The 27,610-nt window shown below is 37.8% G+C and overlaps 3 protein-coding genes across 12 annotated transcripts; 2 read left to right on the top strand and 1 right to left on the bottom strand.

The window, feature by feature from the left end:
* Positions 1-2: 2 nt before the first annotated feature.
* Positions 3-12,052, top strand: LOC138186916 (uncharacterized). 4 transcript variants are annotated; one of them, XM_069127228.1, is made up of 7 exons: positions 3-96; positions 385-514; positions 1,141-1,257; positions 7,223-7,275; positions 7,538-7,618; positions 7,714-7,934; positions 8,004-12,052. In XM_069127228.1, the coding sequence occupies exons 4-7, from the start codon at positions 7,250-7,252 to the stop codon at positions 9,242-9,244; spliced, it is 1,569 nt and encodes a 522-aa protein (XP_068983329.1). In that variant the 5' UTR covers positions 3-96; positions 385-514; positions 1,141-1,257; positions 7,223-7,249; the 3' UTR covers positions 9,245-12,052. The 4 variants fall into 4 exon arrangements, with proteins under 4 accessions (XP_068983329.1, XP_068983332.1, XP_068983328.1 ...); XM_069127231.1 differs by lacking the exons at positions 3-96; positions 385-514; positions 1,141-1,257 and adding an exon at positions 5,935-6,015; XM_069127227.1 differs by lacking the exons at positions 3-96; positions 385-514; positions 1,141-1,257 and adding an exon at positions 6,711-6,919.
* On the bottom strand, positions 4,030-6,473 carry Slu7 (Pre-mRNA-splicing factor Slu7). Its single transcript, XM_069127226.1, has 5 exons — positions 6,094-6,473; positions 5,725-5,996; positions 5,292-5,615; positions 4,908-5,205; positions 4,030-4,829 (listed from the first exon to the last, which is right to left on the bottom strand). The coding sequence occupies exons 1-5, from the start codon at positions 6,319-6,321 to the stop codon at positions 4,230-4,232; spliced, it is 1,722 nt and encodes a 573-aa protein (XP_068983327.1). The 5' UTR covers positions 6,322-6,473; the 3' UTR covers positions 4,030-4,229.
* Nep3 (M13 family metallopeptidase neprilysin 3) lies at positions 8,022-22,994 on the top strand. Of its 7 annotated transcripts, none has more exons than XM_069127219.1 (13): positions 8,022-8,162; positions 15,846-15,959; positions 16,370-16,526; positions 16,870-17,097; positions 17,327-17,607; positions 17,879-17,977; positions 18,086-18,256; positions 18,494-18,642; positions 19,129-19,351; positions 19,455-19,914; positions 20,160-20,306; positions 20,533-20,672; positions 20,927-22,994. In XM_069127219.1, exons 2-13 carry the CDS (start codon positions 15,846-15,848, stop codon positions 21,101-21,103), a joined length of 2,346 nt encoding a protein of 781 aa, XP_068983320.1. In that variant the 5' UTR covers positions 8,022-8,162; the 3' UTR covers positions 21,104-22,994. The 7 variants fall into 7 exon arrangements, with proteins under 7 accessions (XP_068983320.1, XP_068983316.1, XP_068983315.1 ...); XM_069127215.1 differs by lacking the exon at positions 8,022-8,162 and adding an exon at positions 11,306-11,545 and having other exon boundaries at positions 16,888-17,097; XM_069127214.1 differs by lacking the exon at positions 8,022-8,162 and adding an exon at positions 11,306-11,545.
* The last annotated feature ends 4,616 nt before the right edge of the window (positions 22,995-27,610 follow it).

Here is a 27,610-nt window from a genome sequence, read left to right as displayed (position 1 = left end):
CACTCCTCATCAACCGAAATTCGCTACGGCGCGGGGGAGTCAGTTTAATGTCGAAAATTGGAGCGATTAGACGTGTACGGTGTCACTCTGTGACAGGTGTCCATTTATTTCTCTACATAAGTAGTATTTTTTATAATGATTCTTTCACTGTTCAAACTCACGCTAATGATAAATTCGTTCAATTATCATACGTTTTTACTTAATATAATCATTATAATCCATTATTTGATTATCTTCTTTTCTTCGACCATCTTTTCGGTTACATTTGCCGGTAACTCATATCATAGTTTTCAAGACGCAATTCAGTCTTGATCATTGTTTCATTTTTATATAATTTGTTCTTTTTATACATTTGTTCTAATGTTTTCGTCTTCTTTTGTGCAGATTATTGCTTGATCGCGAGATAACTTTCAAGGTATTAGAAGGACGCTACGAAATTCAAAAAGATGCCGCGAAATTCAAAATGACACCCCGGTGATCGATGATAAATTCGAGATCTTTTCATGGAAATTTGGTAATACTTTTGGTTGTCATTTCACTTTTTTCGGTAGTTCTTAATAGTTTCTATTATATTCGAGAAAGAACACCATCATAGACTGGTTTGAACATGTTCTGCATATCGCGTCTTTTCTTGCTGCGCAGCTTTATTTAACGGACAAGAAAAGTCAACCATATTTTATATTGGTATATTTAAAACTCTAATGGCGGACATTTATTTTGGCGGGCAATTTTTACAAATCATTTTAATTATGAAATATTCATAAATATTTGACAATTTATTCAAAAATTTTGACAAAATATTAACAAGGGAATATAGTTTTTGGTATCCTTGATATGATATTTCTTTATCTTTTATAAATGTATAATAATTAATTTGCAGTTTTGAAAGAGCAGTACATATTTTCTTCGTAACCTTGTATTTACTTCATCTAATTCTATTCCTTATATTTTACATTAATTATTACTAATTAGAAAATAGTATTCGATTAAAAACATAACAAGTGTAAACTTTCTATTTTTGAATTTAGTTATTATTACAATTTTTTGCTTAATACGAATCAGTCTTTTATCATCTTAAACTTTGAAAATAATTAATACTGTCATTAAGAAGAAATTACAATATTCTATCGTTTGTTACAGGTTACTTCCAGCCTTCACTTCTTCCATCAAAATCGGTGATTCCAATTTGATGGCAGCTTGGTAACGACGTTCCTTGGGTTACAACAATATTGACGACAATGTTCTTCGCATCTAATCGTGAGTCGCATGCATTTTTGTTCCTCTGGTCACTCAATCATGTCGTAGGATGAAAGGTCCGAATCGACACGGGTTGACTGGTTGTATCACGTAGAAATTTTGACGAGCATAGTGACCGCGGGTATTTATTATACTCGTGAGTAGTAACATTTTCTTGTCTGTGTTTTATTTATTAGTTTAGGATAGGTTTTCTTGCACATCGCGTTTTTAAATGTTGATGATAATGTATTAACATATGTTGACAATTAGCATACTTATATACGATTAAAAATTACAGAATATCTTCACTAAAATTATTTACAGAATCAAATTATATTCAATGTGACTATTTATGAAGATCAAATGTTCATACAAGAATGTGTATGAATATTGAAATAAACAACGAAATGACTTCGTTTAAATATTTTGTAATGGAGAAGTTTGGTACCTTCAGACTTCGTTAATATAGAAATTCAATTCTGATTAAAGTTATTACAATGCTGATAAAGATTATAAATGATATTTATTTTAATCTTTTACTCTATAATGGTATGGAACAGTTTTATTATTTGAGCATACACAGTATAATTTCAGTAAAATTCGGAATATGGAATATGAAAGCATATGTTAAAGACTAACTTTGTCCGCCCGTTAAGATAGATATTATAAAATTTCACGTGCAAGAAGACACTTCGCGACAGGCAGATTTCAGAATCAAAACAAGTTTTAAACGTTTCTTTGTGTTTTCAAAGATGTGTTTTGATAAAGATATCGCCTGAGGATATTTCGATTAATAGAGTTCATTTAGAGTCCATTGTTATTCATTGGTATAAATATTACTTGCATTGAATCTTAATTTATGTTTGATAAATATGTATATTTTTCGTTAATTTTCTTCATTTTAGTTTAACAATTTAATTGTTCATTGAAATAATAAAGTAAAATAAAGTATAGAATTATTAAAATTTCAAATGAAATTAGACTGCAAAATCAAATTAGCCCGTTAGATACAAAATATAATAGATAGGCTAATCATATTTTTAGCATAGGATTTTCAGGTTTACCTCCTTCCATGTTCATTGCCAGAATCTCACTCACGTGCCCAGGTGCTTCTTGGGTGGGAAGAAGGCAATGGGCATGATGATTAGTCTATAACCTAACAATGTTTTCAGCGACTGACATTGCGTTAGCGTATCGTGCACGACGTATTTTCCACTGTGTGTGTACGTGGTTAGGCTGTGGAATTGCGTCGTTTTTTCTTTTTATTATAATCTTGAAATACTTATGGAGTTCAGAAATATGAATCCAATTACCATTGGAAATATTCAGTGCTGATAAATACGTATAGTAAATTATAAATAGTAATATTACTAATCTCAGTATAAACTACAAAAAAATTAATAATTGATTAGAGTTCGACGATTTCTTCTAGTAAAATTATTTCTTTAGATGATATACATATACATGATTATATACGATTATGAGTATTTAATTAAAATTGAGATTTAAATATATCTCGATAATTAAAGTTGAAATATACAGAATATTTTTACGCAATGGTCGCTAGCCATCGTCAGTCGATTTCAGGAAAATGGTACGTACTTTAGAGCGTGAAAGTTGTATGCCAAACTCGGGTGTCAGAGGCGCCCCGGGACGTCTCTCTAGTGTAGGCTCTTGCGCCCGGGTTATGTGTGAGAACCGTGGAGTGAGTGTGTTGGTGTGTTGTCTGTTTTGCTACTTTTTAAATATAGGGTTAGGTAGGATAGGTAGTATACCTTCTGGTGTGAGTGTTAATTATAAGTAGGTAGGGCCGGGCAGGTTGGCACAGTCTCTGGTCGGGTAGGCGCGATTTCGCGTGTCCAACCTGTTTCAGGAAATTTGATTTGAAAAATCGACGGTGAAGCTGGGAACAAGAGTTGGAGCATGCCACTCAGCTTAGGCTTTGCCTATCGGTTTTTTGAATTTCGCGGTCGCGATCGCGAGCAGGAAGTAGATTTCGAAACGAACGTTTATATATTGCTCGAGCACACATATACGAACAGATAGCGATCACTACGATCGTTGGTCATCCATGTTCACTTAAATTAACTCGCGCGATTTAAATTTTTAGTTTACATTTGCGGGTTATTTTTTTGTTTTCCGATTAGAAAGACTCGAGCTAGATTTAAGTTTCAGCGGGCATTGCGCCCGAAGAAAGAAAAGGCTATGAGCCGAAGAGGCCCGGCAAATTTGTCATAGAAGAGGGCAACTACTAATGGCTTTCCATTCTCTGAATTTCGGATCATCCAAAGCATGGAAAGTCATTCCCGTTACTATTTTGTCACTATGCTCGCTTGTAGTATTTGTGGTAGTAGTAGTAGTGTTTTTTTTTCTTTTTGGTCGGTGTACATGTCGGTTCACCACCAAATTGGGCAAATCACGGTTTTTGTATTAGTATTGCAAGAGATTAATTATGGTTTGAATTAGTGTTGCGAGAGATTGATTACGGTTAAAATTAAAGTTGCGAATTATAACATCGCGATTGTTTTTAGCAATTTTGATTATGGATTGTCAGAATTTTTTAGAGAACGATACATTGATACATATTAGCTTTCGCATGGCTGCCCTGTTTGAGCACGGTAATAAGTTTGTGAAGATAACATTTGCTAAATTAACTAATAATTTAATAATCTGATCTGTTTAATCTAATAAAATACTTCAATTAATAAAATAAATGTAATAAAATAAAAAAATAATTTAATAGAATAAAAATTTATCATATTCTTGATGAACTTCGATTCATAGCAAATAATATAACAATTTTGTTCACGTTTTACTAAATACGTTAAATTGATACCAGATACGATATTCGCTTTTTAATCCCTTATAATATATTACATTTTTATATAAAATGAATCAATTTTATATATATGTCTAATTTTCATTTTAGATCTATACATAATAAATTTTAGTACACCTAAAAAATTTACAAGAATTTTATTAATTCTTAAAAGCTATTTATTAAGAAATTCCGCCATCGGATCGTCTTCACGTTGTCGCTTCATTTGAAATGCTTCGATCTCATCCATTGTTGGTTCTTTAACTTCATACATGCTATTGTAAGGGCGTTTTCTTTCATTCATTTGTAGCAGCCTTTCCGCTTCCTTTTGTCTTTCTTCCTCTTTCTGCAATGCTTGTTGTAATTTATCTTGTTCCTGTAACTTAGCAGCTTTCTTCTTATTCTTTCGTTTTTCTTTCTGTTTTTGTTTTTTCTCCTTCCTTTTAGATGATTTCGATTTTATCGGTCTTAATACCTTTTCTTCTTCATCCGAGGATGTATCGTTACTTACAGATTTTTCATCGGATGAATTTATTGTTTCCTCGTTAGACTTTTCTTCCTCATTTACTGTTTTTTTAATTTCAATAACGGCTGCTTCGGCTGTCTTTTTACCTGCATTTCCTGTACAGTATGAATTTTTTATAAACGAATGACAGCACTTGTATCCCCATTTACCAGCATGCCAGTAAGAACCCCAAACGCAAGTATGATTATTTGGATATACATCTTCTTCGTACTTAGAGCGAATTATTTGTCTGTCTTGTCCTTTGATGATCTGTAAATAAATACAAATTATGAAAAATAATATAATTTAATTAACCTTCATAGTCTAATAATATATGAATATACGTACTTTTCCATATCTGGAATATTCGACATATTGTTCTGTTTGTGCTAGTAAAAGAGAAGGCGGAGGAGCATCGAGATGTTCTTTACCTCCATATTTATTAATTATACTTTCACGAGCTTTATCTTTCAGTTCGTCGCGTTTTTTATCATATTCCTGTTTAAGTAATTCCAATTTAGTCGGTTCAGCGAGTAAATGAACGTCAACACCTCTTTCATGCGCTTCCCATGCAAATAATTGAGCATTTGAATGTCGTTGTGTATCTCCCGAGAAACGCGCAAAATTTTCACCTTTATAATCCACCCTGAAACAGAATACATCTACTTTAGTATTTTTGAAAATAATAGTAATTCAGACGATAACGGAATGTATAAGATAATTTCTGCATACTCTCTATCTGTGCCGGTATAAGGATTGTCACGCATGGATCTCGTTTTAGGATCGTAATATGCCGAATTTGGATCCAAGTTTCTTAGATACTTTGCTGTATCTTCTCTAATTCGTAGATTTCTAACGGTAATACGTTGTTTAGAATCTACTTTTGTTCCAGGCATATCAACCTCGTCAACATATTTGTCCTCATCTTTATCCGAATCCTGTTCATCATTCTCTTCCGCGTTTAACTTTTCCGCACGCATTTGTCGTTTTGCTTCTTCAATCTTTTGATATTCTTCGATAATAGCTCTATGCTGTGAAGGATCATAACCAGCCCACCTACATTAAATTAATATATTCAAAATATTGTTTTATATTAATATTTATATTTAAAATTTACCAAGTATTTCAGTATGTACTGTATGTAGTAAAGTTCAAGATAAACGACCTGTCTCTTTTGCCATCATAGTCTGTAGATAATTCTGGTTGAGTAAACTCATCTGGTGCTATATTTGCATTTGTGAATTTTGCACCTATTTTACGTGGACGTTCCATACATTCCTTTTTCTTATGAGTTATTGCTCCACAATTTTCACAGGCTCCTTTACGATACTTTGTTGCTACTTTAGATGAATCTACACCACGTTTATACCATTCATCTATACCGCTATACTGCTTTTGTTTTTCAGGCTGCGGTCTTTGATGTTTCAAAGTAGGCCCCTTTAAATATTATATATAAGTAAGTATTATATGTTTTAACGTTATGTGCGCTGACTATAAAAAGAGATGTCAATTTCTTTAAAATGTTAATGCATACCTGTGCGCCAAAATACCATGGCGTAGCACTAATGTATTGTGGAATGTGTGGATTAATATCTTTGCCTTCTTCATCTACTGCAGCTGGTGCTGTACCAGCTTTTCTCGCTTCTTCTAATTCCTTAGCCTTCCGCCAATCTTCTCGACTCTTCTTCTTGGGTTCGTCTTCGAAATTGCTTTTGTTCTTTATAATTTTTGACACAGGTACATTAGCTAGAGTATTAGCCATTTCGATAAAGATAATTAAAGTTAGATCAACTTTAACTTTATAAGATTATTTAATTTCGGTGTCTTGCTCGTAAACTGACAAATATTGGAACTAACCTATACATAAGACAAAATCTAATGACAGACGTAAACAGTTATGGAGTTTGTGTTACGTGTTCTGAAATACCAATCGTGTAAAAAATCAGAAGCCATAGACGAACTAGTCTATGGTTATGCCCTCTACTATTTGTGGTCGAACTACAAACAAGCTGTGTGGTCGAACAATGTTCAATTGTAGGTAGGAAATGGTAACTGTTATACCTTTCGAGCAGCATCTGGTTTCTGGTTTAATTTATGTACTGTAGTTTAGTTTATTCATATTGGCAACCCTGTTTTCGATGACGTCATTGTAAAGTTCCGAAATTGAAATCAATAAGTGGTGTGCAATGTTGTGTGCACATGATAGTCGGACCGAAATGGTGATTATATCAAAACAATTTGTCAGAGTGTACGGTTTTTATTTATTCAGAACGAAGGTGTAAATATTAATTGAGAAAATGGTACGAAATACGAAGAGAAAGCTGGCGATATTCGCCGGAACGTCGAAGTGTTTGATATACGTGAGTGGATATTTTTCGTTTCAGCATGTACACTTTTGATGCCATTTAACAAGAAATATCAAACGAAAAGTTATTCTCTGTATTCTAAATTGGAGAAAATCCCTTTCGAAATGAAAGTACAGCGAGAAGCGGATTGTAACGTTCAAGCGTTTGCTTCCTATTTCGATAAGATTTACCAAAAACTCGCTCCTTTATTTCATAATGATCGCGATTATTTTGGTCTTAAGATTAATTTGTATAATTTACATCTGTGGATGTAGGTTGTAAGTTGGTACACTATTTAAAACGTAATATTTGTTTCAGGCAGAAGCAAAGTATTGTGCCTCTGAAATGCCTGGAGAAACAAAATACTATGAGTGAGTTTCATACACGTAATTATGTTTATCTTTTAGTAAGTCAAAAGGGGGAACTTTTCTCTTTCTTTTTTTTTCTCAAATAATGAAACAAAAGACGACTAATGAACGTAATTAAAAAAAAAAAAAGAGAGAGAGAGAGCTAATGAAAGGGGAAAGAAAGAGGAAGAAGAAGAAGAAGAGGATGGAAGAAAGGAAGGAATGTTCAGAGAGGAAGAGAAAGATGGGAAGAACGAACGTGTAATTACATGTAAATTCATTTTAGGTGTTCTAAAACCGAATATTGTTGCGGTATTGGTTGTTGCGTGTCACCAGGACTACATTTTCATCATTTATGGTATTATTGGTGCGCAAAACAATTTCACAGATCATTCTGATCGATATCTCTAAAGAAGATACAACATTTTTACGATATTCTCACGATTTTTTGTCGTTCGTTAGGATATTGATAATAATTATGTTCCTGGTATGCTCCGGTGGTGGCTGGTGGTATCGATACTGGTTACAAGGAAGATACAGAGCGGCTGCATCGGCTATTCCGACTAGAACTACGAACGCGCGAGTCCAAAGTTCTCTTCGAGGGTCAACGTGCCAAGGGCAGAGGGCTCGTATTACGTACAATTCTGCGAGAAACACTGTATTATTGCATCGTATGTGGAAAGGCGAGTGTACATTTGTCTGGTAAATAATTGCGGCGTATTCGATGTTGATCAATTTATTTGTGTTCTTAGGTCCTCAAAGAAACGGAGCGATGCCCGCTTACACCGGTAATGCGACAACATCGGGCCATTATCAGAACATGAGCGTTATGTTGAACGATGCGAACTGTCCGTACTACCAATTATATGGCCCACCTCCAAGCTACGAAACTGTGATAGCTCAAACACGTGGTAAGGTATCAAACGCGACGTCACCGGAATCGAGTAGCGCGCGATCGAGTTCGTTCGTTGCGCCAGCGAATTCGAATGTGTCCCAATGCTTCTCTTATACTTGCAATTTCTCTACGAGATTGAACAACAGTCTGGATCAAAACACGCAATACTCGAGTGGCGGTACGAGTTCTCGGCAACTCGAAGGCCGAGAAGGTATTCCATTCGCGCATTTCCCACCGTATTGCGCCGTCGCAGACGGAAGTACGAGGCAAAATGTATGCATTCCTTTCGCCTATCAGGAACAACCGTTCGTTTCTAGAGATAACTTTAACCCTCTGTATCAAGCTAGTTCCATACACTGTGTTCCGTATCCAATGGACAAATCGTCAGACACGTCGGATCCAGAGAATCAAAGTTACCAAGTGTCGAACGCCGAAAGGTACGCGATGGTAAATGTCGATTGTACGGCTGGTAGTAGCAGAGAGCAAGGTATTTGGCAGTCGAACGATCGTTCAACGTCCAAAGTACGCGGTAGCCAAGTAAACAGAGATACGGATGACAGTATGGAGAAAAATGTGGGAGAACAACGAGAAAATACATCGATGGTAAGAGGGGCGGCGGGTTCGGCTTCTCCGCTTAAAATCGAAGAGAATCAGTCGGACGATTCGAAATCCGTGGATTGGTTGGAAAATTTCGATTCCGAGTTGGCAAAGAGTCGTCGAGTGTACGGCGGTTCTTTAAAAGCAAGCGGCAGGTACGCCGATAAAGAAAGATGCGAGGAATATTCCGTTGAAAGGGCTTTCTCGAGAATTTTGCCCCATTCCTGTGACGGACTTATTAACACAGAGCCAACTACAGCATCTGTCGATGTATCCCATAACGTAAGCTCTTTGGAAGAGAGAGCCGACTGTAGTGCGAGTTCTTTTCAATCAAATCCATCCAATAATGTGATATTAGAGCGTTTCGGTTCCGACGGCGCGTCTTTCTCGATGGAAAATATCGAGAAACTTGAACAGTCTCATTCTCGTCTCGTAAATACTAGTACAAATTCTGATCTTGAAAGTAAATCTAGATTAGACAGATCGAAATCACTGGACTGAGCAGTTATGGAATACTTTGCTATCGTACTACGCGTATATGTAGTGCTTATTCTTCTACACGTTATTGATTCACGCGTATTTGTGTACGATCGTGTTAGCCCGAAATCGATCGTGTTAACGATTTATCTCATAAAGTTTTCCTGTAATCGATATAACGAAATCAAGAGAGCGTCGCGGTATTATATGTTCTCCTTTTTAAATACGAAACTCGTCGAGTTTCGGATTTAAGAGTTGATCGTTTATCGAACGACAAACAACGCTTAATCTATCGTTTGTCTATATTCCAATATACATTCCATATACTATTGTTATCCTCTCTTTTTCGCTCCTTATATGTATATGTGTATAGCTATGCGCCAGATTCTCGTATTCGAACAAAAGGCTCACGGGACCATATTTGACACTGTTCAGTTTGTCTCGATTATTTATCGGTTACGGGATAATTTGTTATCTACTAACAGTTGTTAGTGCAACGCAATAACGCGTGACTCGATTGGATCTCGTTTTTTACGATACGCGATACTGCCAGAAATCTTCGGTCAATGTCCTGTTCGCTCGAACGATGGCTCCGAGCTGTAAACGTTAATCGGTTGACAAATATTCGATTATATTTGTATCCTTTTTCCTTCCTTTTGCGAACGAGCTCAACCAATTCCAATTACGCACAAGGGCGTCGCTCGACGCTGTTCTTAATCGTCCTACGTAAACGTATCGGTATGCCAATAACACGTTAGCACACCTTTTTCTAATCTTCGCACGAAACGTCGTACTTTACAATGCCACCGAACAGTTTCTAATTCTAATTATTAGGTTAAACGTTATTATAGACTATTTCGTATGTCGTATTTTCAACAGAGATGTTACAAATCAAGATGGTGTTTGACGAGATCGGTTCTATTCCCTTTTTCGAACGGAGGAACCGCGTAACTTGCTTTCCGATTCGATCGAACACCATTTACGTGTTGCGTATTTCTTTCATGTGCACGTGAATACAATTCCGTGAACGTTTAAGGATTCTTCGTCGATATCCTTCAAAATGCAGCAACTCGATCTACGTGTAACACCTTACTAATTTTAAGATACGCATATGCTACGAAAGAGTTTCTCTTATTATTGCTTCGTCAGATGGGATCGGAAGAACGAGAGATGTACGTTACCGCTCACAGGTATCTGAACATTCTAGTCAATTTGTACGAACGGTATACATTGCGCCTCGTAACGATAGAACCACCCAAAGTCGTTTAACTTTTATATTTTATGCCAAGTATTTGTAAACATTAATGCAACAAGAAACGACGTACATCGTGTTTGAACTTGCTATTTTTTAATTCAATTATATTCTTGCGCCAAAGTGTTTGGATATTTTTGAGCGATAGTACATACACGTGTGCGTGCGTGCGTGTATGATTGCGTCTGTTTGCTGCGTTTGTTTGCAAGCAAATGGCTGGCCGATGACGGCCAACAGGCTAAAAGGAGATGTTTGAGGATATAGACTAAGCTAAGGATGCGAGGACGGAGTAGGCGATGGTACGAAACGCGAGAAATCAAGTGAAAAGTCGAATCTCATAGAAAAATTACGCGTTCGAATCCGGGTTTACGGATTACGATATCTCGCAAATGTCTTTATTTTTACTTATCGGTTATTGTTCTTCTCAATTTATACGTAGATCGTAAGAACGAATCGCGCGAACCAATGTCACTGACGGTATAAAAAGTGGCAAGGTCGGACAAATGATAAACCTGACAAATCACATTTTTATAGAGAATCGATTTTTATATTTAGTATGCTTTTTCAGACTTTGTGTTCTCGTTGCCTCGTCGATCACTTAACAAAATTATTAATTACGTAAATTAGGTGTGTTTATTATTAACGAAATCAAAGTACCGTACTATTCGTTTCCTATCATTGAACAACGTCATGGATTTATCATTTGTTTTCAAGAAGCTTCTATCTTCTTTTCTCTTTCGTATACGTTCGTTCCGTTTCACAAGACACTTTTCTTGTTGGCCAGCAAACAACGAGAAAATCAACAAAAATGAACTTATTATCGTATCCTTCCCATGATCTTGAAACGAGAAAGCACGTTTGCCGCGGATAGACGGAACAGTTTAGGCAGGTTTGTCCGACGACAGCTGCGCGTCGGAATTGCAGTTATTTTCGCAACACGACGAATGCAGTTGAAAGCAGGAGTCGCCTTGACGTACCATCGCGTTTGCAAGTTTCTGATTCCAAAAGTTTTCGATTGTAACAGCGGTCCAAAGAAAACAGTGTACGTGCCAATAACGAGTCCGTTAGATAAGGTAATGTCGTGTAGGGCAAGTCGATCGATCTCGTAACAAAGGAGAAATATAATGATATATATATAATATATGATAATATAATATATGATATATATCATATATTATATATATATAGTATTATTAATTAAAATTATATATAATTAAATAAAAATTACATACACAAAACGCGTGCGTGTGCATGCATAATTATTTTTTGTAATCGATCCAAATGGACGAGCTATTTTAACAGTCCGATTAAATAAAACGCTAATTAAATAACGCATAAGGTATAAAGTAACGTGGCCAGTTACTATCGTTCCGGATTACGGGGGTCTTCTATAGATTCAGGAAACACTATATTTTGCGTGCGTGCGTAGCCTGCGTGTTATAGCTTTAACGATCGATAACTAGTCCGAATGATCACTTTCACCGTAACGTGCAATCATGTTCGTATTAATATACTGTAAGATATATTGTACCTCACGAAAAGGGTTGTCTTTGCTGAAATAAAGACAAAATATTTATTCACGTAAGAGGCTTTTAAAGTCGATCGATTGAATTTCTAATTTCATTTGTGTAAACCAACAAGAACCAAGCAAACATGAAGTATCGTTTCGAACGTGCTATAAAGTCGTAGTAACAAACTGTTCATTTTTGACCATCGAATCTCCGTCTTTCTTTCTCTTCCACTAAATGCAATTTAAATATTAGAGTTGTCTCCTCGTTCATACGAATTACACGGATTCAAATTGCGCGTTTCCATCGAATCTTTACCCTTCATACATCGAATATTAACTTCTGCAATTAATTCTTTACTAGCATCATCTCAAGTTCTGTATTCCAATTTCCATGGTTTATACGTCCAAATCGTTTCCTTGAATTGTGTTTGTAGACGTGTAAAGTTATTGTTACCTGCATGATAATGCGTTACCGATTGCGCAAGAAGGAAATTAATTCTATCTCTAGTGAATACATATACAGGGCGGTTGGTAACTGGTGGTACAAGCGGAAAGGGGGTGATTCTACGCGAAAAAAGAAGTCAAAAATGTAGAATAAAAATTTTTCGTTTGAGGCTTTGTTTTCGAGAAAATCGACTTTGAATTTTCGCTCGGTACGCGTGCACTTTATCGCGTCTCGTTATAACGGATTTCACTGTAGATCGTTGTCTCGATGGAAAAATTTAAAAAAAAAAGAAAAAAAATTAAAGAAAGACTGTTTATTCTATATTTTCGACTTCTTTTTTCGCGTAGAATCAACCCCTTTCCGCTTGTACCACCAGTTTCCAACCACCCTGTATATATATATAGAGAGAGAGGAGAGAGAGAGAGAGAGGGAGAGAGAGAAAAGGAGAATAAACGGAAACAAGAGTAGGCTTCATAGGAACCGGTATGATATACGATTGATTGGAAAAGTACGACACGTTTTTTTTATCAAATTCGCAGAGATAGAGAGGAATTGGAAAAGGATTACTATAGTTAGATTAGAATGGTAAACGGCATAGTTACCGGCACGAGGCGACGCGACGGTAAAAGATGGCAGGTGCACTGAGGCTCGGAGGAAATCAATATTGAGAGAAGATAGGTAGAGGGGTTGAGGTGCGTCGAAGCATCCCCATAAGAGAGAGCCACGGAAAGTTAGGAAGGCCGATATAGCGGTTGGGCCGAGGAAAACGCTGGAAAATGTCATAATCTCGAGGACTATAGTTTCGAGGGTATAGTTTCGAGCAATACCTCTCCTCTACTTGATTTTCTATCCATTTGTCTTTTCCTACTGAGTTTCTCCACCTCTATTCCGCTCCATCGCACTGTCTTTCCCTCTTCTCCCTGCCTGTCAGAAACCCTCTCGTCGTCCAAGCTAGGATTCGTCCTCGGTAGAGTGAATCGATAAATTTGTAAGGTGATAGTGCGCGAATTGGTGATTACGCGATCGTGCCGGGCAAGATGTCGGTGAAGGTGAGTGATTGTACGCGATAAAAATACAGATGGGGAGAAAGTTGGTCCGAGTTGGATGACACGGATGAACTTGGATCGAATCGATTCCATCGATGCTGGAAACACGGTCCACCGGCTCCTCCTTACTACGTGTTACCATTTTTCGTCCTTCCGAATGTCAACGTTGTACTTATATACCGTAGCTGCAGTTGAACAGGTTGCAGAGATAGAACCTGCGGATCGGTTTGGATTACGAATCGCATATTCTGGCCCTGAATTTCACGCAAGACGATCGTGTGCACAGTAAACGTAATCGATCACTGATGTTATCTTGCGTATTATCGTACGTCTGTATGTATATGGTACGCGCGCGAGTCTGAATAATGTTTCTCTCGTTATCGCTCGATAATACTATGTCACTGATACGTTCTATTAGTATCGTACGACAGGCAGAAATACGCAGTATAAAAGGTAATATCAAAATTATCGTGTTGCACAACTAGTGAGACCGAGTAATCGTGTGTGCAAGACGCTCGTAACAAATACGATTCTTGTTGGATTTGTCAACCCTTTAGATAATAATATTCAGAATGTGATGGAATCGATATCGTAAGAAGCAACCTGTATGTTCGCTGTAATACTTTATTTGAAAAGATTGAAATTGAACAGAAATTAGAGGGAGGTTTTTACGAGCCCTCCAATTGTCAGACTTTTATATCGATGTTTAAGCTGGAAAGCGGTTACGTCGAACGGTGGTTGCAGACGAGCTGTTCGCCATACAATTGTTTTAAAAGGGAAACGACTGGCTAGCTCTTTTTCTTCAAACGCGAGTGTCGTGAACATAGCGGAACACAATGCGAGACGAAAAGCATTCTAATCGTATTAACGAGGCTACAAGTGTCTATTTCCTGCTAGGAGGTCAGAGACGAAACAAGCAACTCGATTGTAGACGCGTGCGCGCGCTTCTTCAGATCCTCATGTTTGCACGCGTGCAGTTGCCGCGTGCAACCAGCTTGCAGTTTTAACACGAACGTTCGTCGTGTTTCTCTCACAAAGTGTCTCTCATCGTTGCTTCTCTTTTTCGTCAGCCATTGTTTGATCTCGCTTTCGTTTAAGGAAAACCAGATTTTCGGTCAGTCGGAACCTGTTAAGCCAATATCACTAGACTGCGGATATTTATGCAAATTCACATTTTTATGAACACGATCGAAGAAATGGAACTTAATCCGAAATTTGTTTCGAGTCTTGTAAACAGCGTAACGAATATTTCGGATGCTTTTTATGCATGTTTACGCGTTTAGTGCAAATTTGCCATGTACTTTTCTATTAATTATACGTCAGGTAACGAAAGACGACTGTTCGCGTTGTAATTTCATTCAATGCTCAGTTTGATCTCGATTTGAATCTCGTTATCATAAACAAAGCGAGTAGAAAGCTCACAGTATGTACACAGAAATAGAAACCTTTTACGGGTGTATTATGCGTGTTACGCGAAACATTGCAAACTTTCAATAACATTTTTTTGTTGTAGAATAAAATTAGTAAGATTGAAAAATAAATATAGACCCTGTGAACAATTATACGACGGTTTTAACACACGATGAAAATTCAATTTAATAAATTTTATATCACGCTCCAGATTTCGTACACCGATGTGTGTATTATTGTTTTTACTTTCGTTTTTGAAACGGTGACATTGGAAGCTTTCCTCGTTGTTGGAATATCTGCGTGCGTAATGTAGCGTAATTGCGAATATTATACAAATTGCTGTTAAATTGGAGAATATCGCGGGGGATCGAATATATGTCGTTACTGATTCTATTCAATTCCATTCGTAGATAAAATTAAAGTCGATGATTTCAGAATGTTTATTCCGTACGCGATTTCTGACGAACAATCGTATTTTTTGTCTAATTTCCAATGCGAAAGCCAGGTATTTGTTTCGATTTAAGGCTCGCTCGGCGTTATGTATTTTTAGTTTTAGTCTAAAAATGTATCGCTACGGGCAATTTCACCGCTGAATTTTCACATTGCCGCCTCTTCTGTGTCGTTCCAAGCACTTATACGTACTTTCTCCATCAATCCACGTTTTTAATTTGTAACGCGATGTTTCCATTCGTTTTGTACCGCGAGACTTTTTGAAAAAGCTTTGCGAGTAATTAATTACATTATCTGGTATTCGACAGCTATTGTGTAATAACGAGACTGGTTTAACGTTATTTTATCTTCGGCAAAGTCGTTCCGTGTCAGCGCTTATAGAAAAAAGTATCGTTTGCCCTTGCACACTGACGTCCCTATCTATGACGAATAAGAAGAAAATTTAGCAACTATAAAATGTATTTATGTCTCTAGATGACGATGTTTCAACTTATTTATGGGTCTTGTCTTAGATGATGATGTACAAGCAGGCCGAGTTCGAGGACGAGGACAGCAGTAGCATTGGTTCCGTAGCTTTGAACAGCGAAGGCATCAGCACGTCGGCCACGCACATCAGATACAATTCGGTTGGTTTCTACACGAAAGTGAAGCAATTTAATCGAGAAAATAAAGTACTCGTACACATGTGGCTGCGAGATTTCAAGTCAGCCATCGATAGATATTCGCGATCAAGGCACGTAACGCGAGTTACGAGCGACGATTTTAACGTTATAGTGATAAGTTTGCGAATAATAGTGCAGGAGCTTGAGAATAATCTACACGTTGTTACATACAACACGCCATGGCTCTAAAGTGGTACAGGCGAAGTTAGAGAGATTCCGTTGCTCGGAACAAGACGAAAATAAAAGACAGCGAAATAGTAATGTTTGTTTTTGTGAAAATCGCGTTTGAGAGCTTCTCGATTTTACTTGCACCATTCTGGAGCCACGCTGTAGCTATGTCTGTATATCTATTCGTATGTATTTTTCGTATTTAGGGAATCTCGTTGTGGAGAGCTAGGAGCTTGCTCGAAAGATGTCTTTTTATCATTTGCATGGGCCTTTTGTTCATGGTCGTGATGCTGTCGATAATCATCAGCAGCAAAAACGGCTGGGAAGAAGCGCAAATACTTCGTGTCACTTCGCACGAGGAAGGTAAGCTGTGCAACGACGATTCCGAAACGTTAGGTCGCAGGATAATACGCTGTAACGTAACATCACTACACGGATCGATATCGGTACTGTAGAAAAGTCTTAGGTCACCTATCGTAGCGATCTCGGTAATGACGATTGTATTTTTAGACCATGTTCTTGTATGGTTTTAACAAAAACGAATCTCTAGTTATTGCTGCCCTTATCGTGTTACATCTTTGCCTTCCCGCGCACGTAAATTGTAAATACCGTGAAATGAGTAAAAGAAAGCGCACAATCTGTAACTTGTATATCGTTAATCCGTTAATAGGTATTATTGATCGACGAATTATTATTTTTCGAAAAGTGGTTGATTTTGTTTTAGATGGTACACACTGTTTAACCGAGCACTGTGTCACGGTGGCTGCTTCCATTATAAATAGCATAGACCATTCGGTCGATCCATGTAACGATTTTTACGAATACGCGTGCGGTGGTTGGATCAAGAAGAATCCCATACCAGATGGAAACAGCATGTGGGGAACGTTCGATAAGTTCGAGCAAGACAATCAGCTGGTTGTAAAGAATGTTCTTGGTAAAAAAAAAAAAAAAAATGAACCCTTCGTGGGTTTCTGGTGATCAAGGAGCTTTTTGGAAAAAGGATCTATAGATAGTGTTAAACGCGGTGTTTCGAAACGTCGAGGTCAAATTTCACGTTACTTTTTTACAGAAAGCACCTCGATCGTAAAACAGAAATCGGTTGGATCTGCCACTCTGACTCGCTCTGCCTCTTCTACCCTTCATTTTTTTCTCTTTTAACGTAGAAAAACCATTCGCCGAAATGAAATCGAAGGCCGAGAAGAAAGCAAAATATTATTTCCTCTCGTGTATGGACGCAAACGACACGATCGAATCGCTTGGCGCGAAACCAATGCTGGACTTGTTGGATTCTATCGGTGGCTGGAACATTTCTGGGAAATTCAATCTAAGCGAGTGGTCGTTGCAAAACAGTATGCATATTCTGCAAAATGTTTACAATATGGATGGTTTATTTACGTGGGCGGTAAACGAAGACGATCGAAATAGTAGCAGGCACATTATACAAGTAAGATACCAGGATGGATGTTTCAAAAATCCAATTGGAAATAATTCTATTGAAATCTCGCCAAAATATATATGCAATATGCGGAATTGATTTCACGCAAAAACGCTATAAATTTTCCAAACAACTCCATATAATTACACAATGGTATAATATATTAGTATGTAACATATCATAAAGTATATTACAATAACACGATAATATAGTGTATATTGACCTATACATATGTATATGTATAATACAATTATTGTACGTAACGATTTATACTTTCAAGATCGATCAAGGAGGTTTGACGCTGCCAACCGCCGACGATTACCTGAACGTCACCGAACACAGTAAAGTGTTGGCTGCGTATTTGGAATACATGACGAAGGTATAATGGCATTGATTTGCGTTTCGTTTATCTCGATTCCATTGTTTTTCGGCACCTTGTAATCTTGTAACCGGTGAATCGAGTACAGGTACTCGTACACGTTTGCAGATAGGCGTGCTGCTTGGCGGAGAGACGAATTCGACCAGAAAACAGATGAACGATGTGATAAAGTTTGAAACGGAATTGGCGCGGATCATGACACCGCCGGAGGATCACCGAGATAAAGAAAAGCTTTACAACTTGATGTCTTTGGATGAATTGCAAAATAACGCGTCTTTCGTAAGTATTTCGGATCGCGTTTCTGCCACGTTCCTCTCACGCTTCTGCCGCAGTTTTGCCGTCAAATTATTATGTTCGCAGTTTCGATAAATTCAGTAGATTCTCGATTAACGGAACGTCTCTATACAAACGGTATGAGACGGTAAAGAAAAGCAAACGTTATCACGAAGATATGAGTCTCTTGACGGAGGTCCTACCGTATCTTTATTATCTTTATAGCCATTCAATTAATTTTAGATGTCCTGGGTAGACTATTTTCAAAATGCGACGCAACTCGTTAACAAAAAAGTAACCGGCCAGACAAAGATCGTGAACTTTGCTCCAGAATATTTCGTTAAATTGTCCAAGCTGGTATTAGAGTACAACAAAACGAACGATGGGAAAGTGTAAGTATTTTCTAGAAAGCCTACGCTGGTTATCACGTATCCTGTCATTCTTTTTTTGCTTTTTAGTAGGGATGGGACCTTTCGAAATCTCGGAAACCCTGGAAACTCGAAACTTTCTACTATTTTCGGAACCTTTCAACTCGAAACTTTATGCTATCTATGTCATTTGAAACACCCGATACCCGGACGATAATTTATATAAATATTCTTATTTATCTAATAACGAGTCAGTTGAGTTTCTGTTTACGCATTGGAGCCCGTTTCGATTAATACGATTTCGCGATAATTTGATTTTCCGAAAGCAAAATTTGTCTTTCAGGGATTGACAGATTTCAGTTGTTAGTAAAACAGAGGATCTCGAGAACTGACAAAAGTTTCGTGTTTCGTAAGTCTACGAGTTAGGTTTCGACCCATCTCTACCTTTTACCCTCCAACCTTTTTCTCTTTTTACTTTTTCTCTTTCTCTTTCTCTTTTCTCCCAAACAGGATACTGAATAATTATCTGGTTTGGCAAACCGTGAGATCTTTAACTGCCTGCCTGTCGAGACCGTTTCGCGACGCTTACAAGGGGCTGAGGAAAGCTTTGATCGGTTCGGAAGGCCGCGAGGAGCAATGGCGTTATTGCGTCAGTGATACGCATAACTCGATGGGTTTTGCGATCGGTGCGATGTTCGTTAGAGAAGTTTTCCATGGAAAGAGCAAACCCATGGTTAATTCACACTCAGTATCTTTCAATGATGATAGATATACGTGCTCCGAGGAGCACGCGTTGGTACAATGTCCACTTTAAATGGCGATCTAATCGATTGCAGGCGGAGAAGATGATCGATCAAGTGCGCAAAGCTTTTATCAAGAATCTGAAAAATCTCGATTGGATGGACGCGGAAACGAGAAGGAAAGCCGAGGAGAAGGCAAACGCGATCACCGATATGGTCGGCTTTCCTGATTTTATTTTACATCCAAATGAACTCGACGAGCGTTACAAGGACTTAGTAGTTAAACAAAACGAGTACTTTCAAAATAATATACGGGTGAATAAGTATAATTTGCGGAAAAATCTAGAGAAGCTCGATCGGCCTGTGAATAAAACTACTTGGATAATGACACCTCCCACGGTGAATGCTTATTACTGGCCTACGAAAAATCAGATGGTTTTTCCCGCTGGTATCCTACAAAGTCCATTCTATGACATGGAGAATCCTAATAGCTTGAATTTTGGTGGTATAGGAGTAGTCATGGGACACGAGCTGACCCATGCATTCGACGATCAAGGTATGACGTGTTCTCAAATGTTTCTACGGCAGTAAAGCAGAACCCCATTTATCCGAACAAGGCGGAGAATACACGTTCGTACGATTGAGGTTGCGCTCAACCTTTCCTGATGGCAAACGCTTAGCCGTAAATTTGTATAGCTGAAATTGAGCATGGCAATTTGTTCGTATAAACGAGGTTTCGTTGTATCTTCATTTTGATTTTATTTGATTCGATACGATCGACTATTGATTATTTCAAACTAGGAAGAGAATACGACTTGCACGGAAACTTGCATCAATGGTGGAACAACGCTACGATAGAGAGATTCAAAAATAGAACAGAGTGTTTCGTGGAACAGTACAGCAATTTTGAGATACATGGTCGACACGTAAACGGACGGCAAACTTTGGGTCAGTTACAATTATTAGACTATGGATATATGTATATATGTGAAAATTCATATTTTTACAAATACAATTGAAAAGTAGAATCTAGTTAAAACATTGTATTGCCCGTCAAATACTCCACAATGAGTATTTAAGTCTCTTAAGTCTTTAAGTTTAAGTCTAAGTTTTAAATCTCTTACAAATGTATAGAAATTCGCAGTTTAACGATATCGCAATCGTTTTCTTCTAGGAGAAAATATTGCGGACAATGGTGGTCTCAAAGCAGCGTATCACGCGTATCTTTCAACGCCGAGAAACTACAAAGATCAACTACCTTTACCTGGTCTTAATTTGACGCATCGACAATTATTTTTCGTGAATTTTGCCCAGGTAAATTGTCGTTATCTTAACGGTTATCTTATATCCATGACTTCTACAAAATATTGTCAACTATATTTTTGGATCTGACAGCATATTTTCGTTTTTAACTGTTTAAAGTATTCCTTGATAACTCTCCATCTGTGATTTTCAAGTTTAATCATGTTCGTCGATAAACGAACGAAAAAATCGTGTATTAAGGGATTAAGTTAAAGAAAGAAAGAAGCGCGGCTGGGATGAATTTAAAAATAATTTATCGTTACCAGGTTTGGTGTTCCTCCGTGATGTCCGAGGCGATAGCTCTCCAAATCGAGAAAGATTCCCATTGTCCACCAAAATACAGAGTGATAGGGTCACTCTCGAATCTGCCGGAGTTCGCATCTGAATTCAACTGTCCCGAAGAATCGCGAATGAATCCGATTCACAAATGCGAAGTGTGGTAATGCATCGTCTCTCTGGATTGTCTGTGTCAATGTGGAACTTGTGTTGTTCAACTTCATCGCCGATATATCACGAAAACGAGTCGTTGTAAAAGTTGAAACCTCTCTCGCTTCTGTCTGTAGAGCAACTGTCTCTTCCTTCGACGTTTTCATCTTTATTCGCTTACAAGTTGAGAGTAGCGAATGAAGCGAACGAGAAGAAGCAAATGTTATGCGTGGTTTGCTAGCGATCCGTTGCAAATGCATGAAGCGCGAACCTTTCACGAATAAAAGAAACGTCGAACAGATAGAAGCGACGAGCACAACGAATTCCGTTGCGACCACGTGATTTTATCCGGTATGAAATGTTAAACGTCCATGTGCTGATTCGCACTGCTGATTTATTCGAAGACGTCGGAATCACAACGAGTCGAGCATACGCGAGTTCAAATGCATTTTTAGTAAGCGTCGAACGAGTGTAATTTCAATAGGATCGTGTCACTTTTGAGATTTCGTAATTCGAATAAATCAAACATCGATCGAAGGTCGGCTTATGCGCGTTCAATGTATCGATCCTTTTGTTCGAAAAAAATCGATTAAGCCAGCTCCGAAGCTGGATTAGAAAGGCACTAGGACCACTATATGAATCGTTAAATTTCCTTACTCGACTATTCGAAATGCGTCACGACGCGCCAATGTTTTTCATTAAGAAATTAATTCACTGTGGTTCATCGTGATCACTGGGGACGATTTAATCCATCGAACCAACTGACCGACCAACTTGATCGACGTTTTCTCATAAACGAAAGCGCGCATTTCTACGTGATAAGTGATTTTTCACTTTTATACTTGAAATCAGTATTATCAGTTCGAATCGTACGGTTCGAGTAAATATCAATGATGTTACACGCTGCATACATAACACGTTTAATACGCTTGTATATACCTGCAGAATATAAAGACGCATTCATATTACCATCCAATTGACACAGTGTATTGTTCCTACAAGCAACGGGCAGAAATTTTTAAAAAGTGAAAGGAGATATAAGCGAGGAAACAGTTTATTCAGTTGGAACTCTTCTTCACCGTTCTGTTCGTGTCGAAGAAGCGATTCTCACCGATCTCGATGAGCCATAGCGATTATAAACGTCACATTGCTGTAATTTCTGCAGGCAGGAAGTTAAGCTCTAGCGTTAAGCTTAAGAAATTTAATTTTCTAAACAAACTACATGCTATATAGTTATACATAGGATAGAAACAGTATGTCGAGCCAACGAGTGCAATTCAAAATGTTGCTACGGACGTTCGAGCAAATATTTGTTTATGCGTATACCTCTTGCCATATGAAATTCGATAGTTGAGCGAATGTTTTCCTAGTCTTTAACAAGTGTCAGCTAGTACAGTCCTTGGTCGTCGAAACAGATGTTAAGATCAACTGTCTATTGATATTAAGAAAAAAAAAAAAGAAGAAGAAGAAAGAAAAACATGGAAATGGAAGCAAAGTTAGGAACATTTAAAACTATCAGCAAAATAAATATAATTTAAGCATGATCTAATATATCATGAATCTTCATTTTCTGATGTTCGTTCAACTATCGAACGAATGTTCGTAATTGATAAAAGAAAGGCGATTATCGAGAAATGTTGTATATTTCGTGCTCGACAAATTTTCTTTGTCCTCGTTCAATGACGATTAAAAACGTAAAGTTGACGACAGTTGTCTGTTGTGTCTTTTGCGTACCTACATATTATACAAAGGAGTGCGGGAAGAATCGACAAACGATTTCATGCGTCAAACAAGAAGTCTTTGAAAATCGACGATTACGTCAGCCATTCTAATATTATATAGTATTTGAAATCATATATTTCTTAACGACGCACGTGTAAATCAAATAAAGGACAAATTAAATAATGACACGAAGATTTTATTAATTGCAGGGAAGAAGGATGCGATACGAGAGATTTCTCAAGTTTTCATTTCCTTTGGTTTCTCCTTCCTTTCCTATGAACCATCGAATTTACACCGAAGATTAGCACGCAAAAACGATATTTTGAGAATTTAACAGGGGAATTTTGAATTTCACATTGGATTCTCGACTTAGTTCGTCAAGAAAATAACAGAACTACTGTCAGTCGAATTGTTTCTTCGGTACAGCTTGTTTCTTAAATTGGTAAGTATTCGCATCTCACTAACGATTTGTATAAATAGAACGTACATATGTAGTTTTTGTATCTGTTACGAGAAACGCAACAAGTTCCAACGCCAAAGAAATAATTATTTTCTGAATTTTTTGTTTCATCACAATGTCGAAGAGTTAACAGTTTCACGATTGTCAAATTTCTTCAAGTTGAACTTATCAGCAACGAAAAAGACGCGCAAACGATATTTTCGGTGTCTATCGCTCATGGTCAACGCGTATACCGCGATACGGCGAGTAATAAGTTTAAGAAAGGATTACATTTGACTCGCGTAAGTATTTGGACACTTGCTGTGGAAAATTTTCATGAACACTTTAACATAAAACTAAAACGAGAAAGAAAGTCCACGCAACAATAAAGATTCTCTCCTGTTCTCCTTCAGCCTAAGAAATTTTCCAATGATGCGATACGATCGAAAACACAAGAGCGTTAAGAAACGTAAATCTTCTATTCCTGATTCTATGGGAACGAATCGGGTCGCAAGAAAATTAGTAGCGACTGTTTCGTTTTAAAACAAACCATGTTTTCTAAGCATGTGCTTATCGTGTTACACGCTGCTGAAATCTACTTTTTTGTAACCCGAGTATCGCTAAACAGCTTCCTATTATAATTTTCACATCAACACGTTTCAAATACATAAGTGATCGATTTCGTAAGCAACGAACAGATTATTTTAGGAGAAATTTTATAATTTGAAATGATATCTCGTCGTCCATCGTTATTAACATTATCGAGATTTCACGTGCGGATCTTTATGCATTTATGAGAAATTTAATTCTGTTTCAGTCTGCGAATGTTTATACGCCAATCTCGCTGCTCTTTCAATCAGCAGAAAGGTTTTTCGATGTTGCGAATACTTTTTACCGTGTTCTTCGATCATAAGGAGGGCAGACAAGTACTTGTGCCTTTTGTCGCATTGGTTCGAGTTAATTTGAATTTCATAGCAGCCATCGCATAAAACGATATAGTGTGTACGCGTTGGAAGACCGTACGAGGAATCTGACCAATTTTCCGTGTACCACCTACACGCCGGTGGGTCAAAATACTCGTATGATTCATTCGTCTAGACAGGTATAAGTATAGTACCACAGGGAAAAGGGGTTGGTAGAAGGGAAGAGAAGATAGTGGAGGCGGGGGCTAGTGCGTGCACCGTAATAAAGGCGTTTCTTCGTCGAAAATGCAGAACGATTTACCGGAAAGCAGGATCGTCGGCTAGCCAGACGGTGATGAATGGACAGGCTCACGCATTACTTGGTAGTCACGGTGATTTATTCCAACACCTCCGGCTATTACACTTACAGAACTCGAATTACAATCATCTCGTAGGGTATTCCCCGATTAATATTCTAACGAGCGTTTCCATCTCTACGATACTTGATGATACTTTACGAACTGTATGATACTTGAAAATCAAGAATCTCGTTTATCCGAACTGATCGAAGAACAAGATAGTTCGGGTAATGGAGCAGCTCCAATTATCTCGCTAGCTATCCATTCTAGTTTTTCTTATTAGTTGGGATAATAGGAGTTGGCCCGCCTTGCGCTATAATTCATCGATCAATAATATCGGTGAATCGACAGGTTACGAGCTTTCCTTCGCGATATCAATCGCGCGCCGTTTTCGATCGGTGTGACGCGATCGTGGCTGATAAATCGAATTCGTTGAAATTCGACGGCCGTAAAACCGTCGCCAAAGAAGCAAAGATAAAACGCGTTCCCTACACCTAAACTTTTCGATATACAAGCAAGATCAAGGTTTAGCTGCGACGAGTAAGTGTAAAGTTTTGAAATCGATCGACTCGATAACCTTAGAATGTCCACGATACGATACCTTCGCTGTATCGACTTTTCTCCAAGCCCGAGACTCTGTGAAATATAGCGAAATGTAGCGTAATACAGCGAGGACCTTGTATTTGTTGAGAGCGTTCATTGAGACGGCATGTTTATTCACGAGACGGAGTAGAAAACAAGCAGTGCGTCGGAACGAAACGTATCTGGCGATAAACCAGTTGCAATGTACACAGCGGAACACGATACAACGTTATGGTTTCGTCCTCGAAGAAATCTACAACGTCCTAATAGATTTTCATTGTAAAACATTCCATTATAGAATCCGAATTTTCGTTTAAACGCGATGATAGGAGAACGTCGAATGGAAAGGAAAGCGCAATGCATGTCACGATGACGTTGAATTTATACAAATATTATACAGGGTGGTTGGTAACTGGTGGTGCAAGCGGAAAGGGGGTGATTCTACGCGAAAAAAGAAGTCGAAAATATAGAATAAAAATTTGTCGTTTGAGGCTTTGTTTTCGAGAAAATCGACTTTGAATTTTCGCTCGGTACGCGTGCACTTTATCGCGTCTCGTTATAACGGATCTCACTGTAGATCGTTGTCTCGATGGAAAAATTAAAAAAAAAATTAAAAAAAATTTTTATTCTATATTTTCGACTTCTTTTTTCGCGTGGAATCAACCCCTTTCCGCTTGTACCACCAGTTACCAACCACCCTGTATACATTTTACACAATGTTCCTCTGTAGAATTAAATTTTATATTTCTTTATTTCAATGGAATACGATTCCCGCTGGTGTACAATAAGAGAACAATATATACGCGATACACGTGCATACGTATTAGGTAATAAAATGCAATGTATTAGCTTCGTTTTAAATATAGACGTTTCACATACGAGAACGTCGTTACAACGAACGAGCATTCGTGTTGAAAATGTTGGAACGTATGTAACGTAGATGCGGAGATGATTGAAGCTGTCGGTTGGGTAGCAACCAGGGAGGCTTACGGCACACAGCAGAAAGGAAAGATTTCCAAAAGTAGCTCGTTAGCGCGATACACCAGGGAGAAAAAAGTGAAGGAGCAGGGATCGTTTTTTCGTCCCACCTGCTGTTATTGGTTTTGTTGGTACAAGTGTAGCTGCGATAGTACTGTAACAGCTCTCGATCAGTCCTCACGATGATAGACGACAGCAGCAACGTGTGTGGTATGTCACAGGGAACATGTGGACCACGTTCTACGATGGGTTTACGCGTTTCTCTAATTTCATTGCCACTTGAGTCTTATTTTTTTCACGTTTCTCCGAACGTTCGTCACGATCACTTTCGACTAATCTCAACTCGATCTTGTTCGTGCTGGGAATATGCAATGTTCACGTTTGTTGAAACGTAGAGTGCCAATAAAAGTTAAAAATGTTATTCGTAACGTACGCGATATATATACGTAAGTATATATGTACGTAAAAGTACGAGATAGTTTGATATAAATAAAGACGCTGAGAGAAAGAACCGCGTGCGATGCAGGTAAAACAATTTTTTAAAGTTAGTCCGGCATGTGGAACGCGGTATGATCGTGATGCGGAGGAACGAGTGGTTGTAGAGATCTTTGTAAACCAAGTTGATTCTGTGGTTCCCTGGGCCCCGGAATCACGATAAATATTATTATTATTATTATAAGTATAAAAATTTTCTATGGCAAATGGCCAAATACTTTTATGAGCTAGACAGTTGTATTACCTATAGGATAACGTAATAAAAATATAGCGGCACATGAGTCAACGGAAAATTCGAATCGGAAGAGGCTCGTATTGTTGTACCTTGAAGTGTCAACGTTGTTTTGGTTTGTTAAGTTCAAAGGTAAACGAACTCCGGACAAAATATTATCGCTGTTATTTGTATCGCCAATCGGAGTCATATTCGAACTTTTTATAATACCACCGGTCAATACGAATAGATAACGTGCTCTCTAGGAAAATCATTATAGCGGATCCTGATAGCGAGTTATTATAGCGAATCATATAATATATATGTCATATAATATATATGTTATATAATATATATGTCATATAATATATATGTCATATAGTATGAATATCGAGCGTAAAAAGTTGGACAGTAGCATTGAGCGAGCGACGATTACGACCGGCGTACGCTATCTCCGTACTTGTATTCGAAGTGATTTTAATATACACGAACTGTTACAGTTTTATCGCTTTAATAAACCAATACGCATAAAAATCCACTTGAAAAATATACTTGCATCGTTGTACGATTAAGCGAAAAAAAGGCATTTTCAAGTCTAAAAACCAACGACCGAATATGCTGATCGGGACACACATTTTGCTTTCTGGTATCAAATGTGCACGTCATGGTTTAAAAATAGCCGATTTGACTGTTTTGTAATGCATCACGTAATGCATTTTATACCAGCGCACGATGTTTCATACAACGAAGGATTTGAATTGTTTTGAAAGTCGATTTGGATTTTAGATGCGGCAAAAGAAGTCGTTGGTCTATCTCGTTCTTCCTTTCCACTTCTG

This window comes from Bombus flavifrons, chromosome 14 (genome assembly GCF_040668555.2).
Source record: "Bombus flavifrons isolate JBK064 chromosome 14, iyBomFlav1_principal, whole genome shotgun sequence".
Taxonomy (NCBI): Eukaryota; Metazoa; Arthropoda; class Insecta; order Hymenoptera; family Apidae; genus Bombus; species Bombus flavifrons.
The sequence above is the reverse complement of the archived record's forward strand: the minus strand, read 5'-3'. Positions and strand labels throughout refer to the sequence as shown.